At 52.3% G+C, this 5,473-nt stretch overlaps 1 protein-coding gene across 1 annotated transcript; it reads right to left on the bottom strand.

Annotated features, from left to right (window-relative positions):
• Positions 1 to 3,286: 3,286 nt before the first annotated feature.
• On the bottom strand, positions 3,287 to 4,972 carry LOC128901548 (olfactory receptor 14A16-like). Its single transcript, XM_054183620.1, has 2 exons — positions 4,918 to 4,972; positions 3,287 to 4,248 (listed from the first exon to the last, which is right to left on the bottom strand). Exons 1-2 carry the CDS (start codon positions 4,931 to 4,933, stop codon positions 3,287 to 3,289), a joined length of 978 nt encoding a protein of 325 aa, XP_054039595.1. The 5' UTR covers positions 4,934 to 4,972.
• Positions 4,973 to 5,473: the final 501 nt, after the last annotated feature.

Raw genomic sequence — 5,473 nt, forward strand, 5'->3', positions numbered from 1 at the left:
GCTGCTCAGAACCCCATTTAAAATCGTTCTTCTTCCGGGTTACTTGATAGAGAGGGATTACAATTAGACTGTGATGTGGGATATGCATTCTCCAAAACCCCACAATGCCTAAGAAAGCTTGTGTTTCCTTTTTACTCGTTGGTGGAGACATAGCTGCTATGTTGTTGATCACATCCATTAAATACCCACATAAAAATACCCTCTGCTGACGTAATCTATACCAAGGATGCACGGAGCCTCTGGGCCAGTCACAATGGGATGCTTTTGCCACTCATTCCCAGTTAGGCTCACTTCAGCCTCCAGTACAGTCAGCTCTTGGGACCCCCCTGTCACCCCAGAAATACAGATGGGTTCTGCCCCTCTGTAGCTTGATGGTATTAGGGTGCACTGTGCACCCGTGTCCACTAGAGCCTCATACTCCTGTGGGTCTGATGTGCCAGGCCATCGAATCCACACCGTCCAATAAACCCGGTTGTCCCTTTTCTCCCCCTGTTCGGAGGCAGGGCCCCTCTAATCCTGGTCATAGTATCCGTTACTCACTTCTTGCAGAAATGACTTGGAAGTTCCTTCAAGAGGATCAGAAGTAAGATCAGACCTTCTGCTCTGTCTGGGGAACTGCCCCCTGGAAACCAGGGCGGCACTTTTCCTGGAGGGATCCTCTTTTGTGGTTGTCCTTCCTTGCAACTCCTGTACCCGTGTCCACAGGGTCGAAGTAGGTTGTCCATCCGACTTCCTCATGTCCTCCCCGTGGTCACGCAGGTAGAACCACAGGGTGCCTCGTGGTGTGTACCCTCTGTACTCTCTCTCTTGAGTGGGGAAACGCCTGCTCCTAATAGCTGAGATGCTGGCCCATACAGGTGGGGAGTAGGACATATTCTCTTCAAGTTGCTGGACCTCCCGCGACAGTTTCTCCACAGCTGAGACAAGGCGGGAAGAGAGACTTTCTTCATATGGCCGGAGCCGGCCAGCCACCTCATCCACCATTGGTCCCTCTTCGCCTTTCCATTCCATTACTGCCAGTGAGTTGGCATATGACGATGGTGCGCTCCGTACAAACTTCCGCCACATGGGCCTTGTGCGTTGCACCTCATCAGGGTCTGTGGGTAAGTCTGCATCATCCAGGTGACAATGTGCTCGCCTGAATGTCGGCTGAAATCTTTTCGCATATCCCGCAGCTCACTCAAGGATGGGGATCGAGTAATTATCTCTGGTTCTTCCTCTTCCTCCTGTTCTCGTGATGGCCCTGGTTCATCGTCATCCCTTACTAAGAGAACTGATTTCTTCGTGTACTTCTTCTTCTGTATGGGGGCAACTGATACTGGCGCGGGTTGGTTCCCTGGTTCAGTGGCAGTGGCTGCCGCAGGGGTTGCAGTAGTCGCAGTGTCTGTCGCAGGGGTTGCAGTAGCCGCAGTGTCCGTCGCAGGGGTTGCAGTAGCCGCAGTGTCTGTCGTCCTGGTCTCCATCTCTTCCCCCTGAGGGTGCTGCGTAACACTGAGCAGGGCCTGGTAGATACTGGCCAGGGCCCAGCACAGCGCGGTGAGTTGTGCCTCTCCAGAATAGCCACAGCATTTTCCCTTCAGATATTCTACCACTCTGTCAGGGCCCTGTAATTGTTCAGGGGTGAAGTCCCAGACCATTGGAGGCGAGAAGTTCTCTAGGTACCTGCCCATGTTCTCCCACATGCCGTGCCACCCCTGACTGTCCAGCCTCGGAGCAGGTCTCTGGGTGGTCGTCTTAAATAGTCGTTTAACCCTGAACAGGACCTGGAACACATTCAGCAGACATAACAATAGGACCAGGCTGGTTTGAGCATCCCAAGGATATTCAAAATTCTCAAAAGCTGTCATACCTGACCCGAAGGAGAAAATGGAGGCAAAAGAGCTGGGGAAAGTGTCCCCCCATTTCCCCCACAGACTGGGTGTAATTATTAATAAATTGTGAGAGGCGGTGCCCAAGGTACGGACAGGACAGCAATATCACTTAAACGCCCCCAAGTAACTGTCTAACAAGTGATGTTCTCATATCATAAGCCGATATCACACAGGACAGTAAAATGACAATCCTGATCCCTCTCTCAGAGGTGATAAACAGCATTGCAGGGAGTACATAAGCCATAGAGGAATTTACATGACACAGCCACGAGAACAAACCAAGCAACATGGTGACCAGTGACTATTTACCTAATACAATAAATGCATACAACAAATTCGTTTTTCAAAGCTCTAGTTGGATTCTGTTGTTATCTCAACCCTTCGAGCCCCACGTTGGGTGCCAAAAAAGGACTGTCGTGGTTTGGCCTCAGACGGCAACAAGGAACTAAGTGCCGCTCGCTCGGGCCTTCCCTATACGGGAAGAATTGGAAGAAAAAAGGCAGAACTTGTGGGTTGAGACAAAGGCAGTTTAACAGAACAGCAAAGGGAACAACAAAACAACAACAATAACACGCGGACAGAGGAAGGTACAAACACGACTACGGAACCGCCGCTCCCTGACCGGACCCGGGACGCCCCAGCCCGCTCCCCAGCAGCGACTTCCTGGCCCCTCCTCTGGCAGCTCTGCCTGGCCATGGCTCACATGGCATGGAATACCTGTGTCCCTGATGGAGCCCGGGGAGAATTAGCCCTGTCCCTGCCAGAACCAGGACAATGACTTGCTTCCTTCTCCAGGAGACCTGGCTCTGCCCCACATGCCCACTGGAGCACGTCCTCACACAGTCACACAGCGCCGCTAACATTGGGGTTTTCCTCTCCTGGGCACTTCCCACACCACTCCAGACCCACCCTGTCCCCGTCCTCTCCTGACCACTCCAGATTCCTTTCCACATGGATTGACATCTGCCATCAGCCCCATCATACCTGTGACAGCCTGAGGAATGTTACTGGGAGGTCATGTACCATCTCCACTGCCCCTCTACACCAAGAAGAGAGCCTTCAACTAAGTCTTGGTGTCTAAAATATGCCAGTGCTACTGTGACATTATTTCCCAAAACAAGGTGGAAAGACGCTTGGAAAGTCCAGTTCCTCAGGCTTGTTCGTAGCCAAAACTGTATCAAGCAGACCCAGCCATCAGGCACCACACTCAGGAGATCCCCTTTTATTGCAGAGATGCTCTTAGGGAGGAAAGAGGTGACACATGGTTCTTCAAGGATGAGACACAACAGGAAAGAGCCTGAAGAGAAGTGCTATGATCCCAAGCAATTACCTCTAAGTATGATTATCAGGAAAAAAAAAAAGCAGAAATTTCTCTGAAACGTGATTTGAACACTATGAATGAAAGGGGAAGAAAATTACTGTTGATGGTGCAGGATCCATTGGGTCTGTTTCCTCAAGGCACCCTTGAGCTCCTGGTTCCTCAGGCTGTAGATGAGGGGGTTCACTGCTGGAGGCACCACCGAGTACAGCAGTGACACCACTAGGTCTAGAAATGGAGAGGAGATGGAGGGGGGCTTCAGGTGGGCAAATATGCCAGTGCTGACAAATAAGGAGACCACGGCCAGGTGAGGGAGGCACGTGGAAAAGGCTTTGTGCTGTCCCTGCTGCGAGGGCATCCTCAGCACAGCCCTGAAGATCTGCACATAGGACAGCACAATGAAAACAAAACATGCAAAGACTAAACAGGCACTGAGTAGAATAAGCCCAACTTCCTTGAGGTAGTCTGAGTCTGAGCAGGAGAGCTTGAGGATCTGGGCGATTTCACAAATGAATTGGTTTAGGCCATTGCCTTGGCAGAGAGGTATTGAAAATGTATTAGCTGTGTGCAGGAGAGCATAGAGAAAGCCACTGCCCCAGGCAGCTGCTGCCATGTGGACACAAGCTCTGCTGCCCAGGAGGGACCCATAGCGCAGGGGTTTGCAGATGGCCACGTAGCGGTCATAGACCATGACTGTCAGAAGATAAAACTCTGCTGACATCAAGGTGAGAAATAGAAAGAGCTGTGCAACACATCCAGTGTAAGAGATGGCCCTGGTGTTCCAGAGGGAATTGGCCATGGCCTTGGGCAGAGTGGTGGAGATGGCACCCAGGTCGAGGAGGGCGAGGTTGAGGAGGAAGAAGTACATGGGGGTGTGGAGGCGGTGGTCACAGGCTACGGCAGTGATGATGAGGCCATTGCCCAGGAGGGCAGCCAGGTAGATGCCCAGGAAGAGGCAGAAGTGCAAGAGCTGCAGCTCCCGCGTGTCTGCGAATGCCAGGAGGAGGAAGTGGGTGATGGAGCTGCTGTTGGACATCGGATCCCTTTGTTCCCGAGGTACTGCCAAAGGAGGAAAGCACACTCACAAGTCAGGACAGCTCTGAGCAAATCTCTTCCCATTGCCTGCCTTCCAAACCCAAACACGGATTCCTGCTGCCCAGCCAACCCCCATTTCTATACTGAGCATGACGTCTGTGGTATGGAATATTCCTATGCCCAGCTTGTCCTGCCTCTGCTCCCTCTCGTTTTCTACGGGAAACTGAAAAAGTCCTTGACTTAACATACACACTACTTAGCAACAACCCAACCAAAATGTCTCATCATCATTAGTCTCATACTAAATCCAAAACACAGCAGCTTCTAGGAGGAAAATGAACTCTCTCCCAGCTGAAACCAGGACAACTCCCAGGTAGCGCTTGCCTTGAGGTGCTTCTGGAAAAGTCCCTGTGAAATGTCTACTCCGTCTGATGGTGCAGCAGAGAATCTCTGATCTTGGGCACGTCCTCCTGCGCTACACAGGAGAGAGATCCCATAGGTTTTGGGCTATGAGAGCTTTAGGAGATCCCTGCAGGAACTGCAGCGGCATTGCCCTGTACCCAGAGACTTACCGTGTCGAGGGCTGTGAAGATTTCTCTCTCTGTGAGCTCTCAGTGTCCTCCCACTCCCAGCTGCCTTTAACCTCTCTCTGCCTGCTCGTCTTCTCTCCCGCTTTGCAGAGGAGCTCTTTGCCATGAGTTTCCTCCATCCCAGGAGCCTGGACCAGTTTAGTGGCAGAGGACCAGCACAAGGCATTTTAACGCCCTCTCTGGTGGTTTTGGTGCTGAGTCCATGAAGCTCAGACACAGGGGAGGCTGATGAAACCTCTCCAGAAGTCAACGTCAGCTGCAAACTCCAAAGTTTCTTGGAGCGTTAATGGGTCCCACTGAGGGCCATTACTGCCAAAGGCTCCTGGGGGCTCGTTCAAGGGAAAACTGGAGGCAGTGAGGGCAGGTAGGCAAAGGCAATGGAGAGGTGTCTCTGACGCTGGCTAATGCTGAATGAGTGAGAGGAAGGCAAAGGGCCAAGCCCTGGCCTCCAGCCCCTGGGAAGGGAGATCCTGCCCCACAAGCACAGCTCAGGGCTCTTCCTGGGGCATTGTGATGGGAGGACGTGCAATGCCAAGGGCAAAAAGACAGAATGACGGCTCCCGGGTGGGGAAGAGGAGGCGCTAAGGCCCTAGTGCTTTAGGGATAAGGTGTCTTCTGGTAGCCTTGGTGGCACAGACAACAGCCACAGCCAAGAGGAC

Source organism: Rissa tridactyla, chromosome 26, assembly GCF_028500815.1.
Source record: "Rissa tridactyla isolate bRisTri1 chromosome 26, bRisTri1.patW.cur.20221130, whole genome shotgun sequence".
NCBI lineage: Eukaryota > Metazoa > Chordata > Aves > Charadriiformes > Laridae > Rissa > Rissa tridactyla.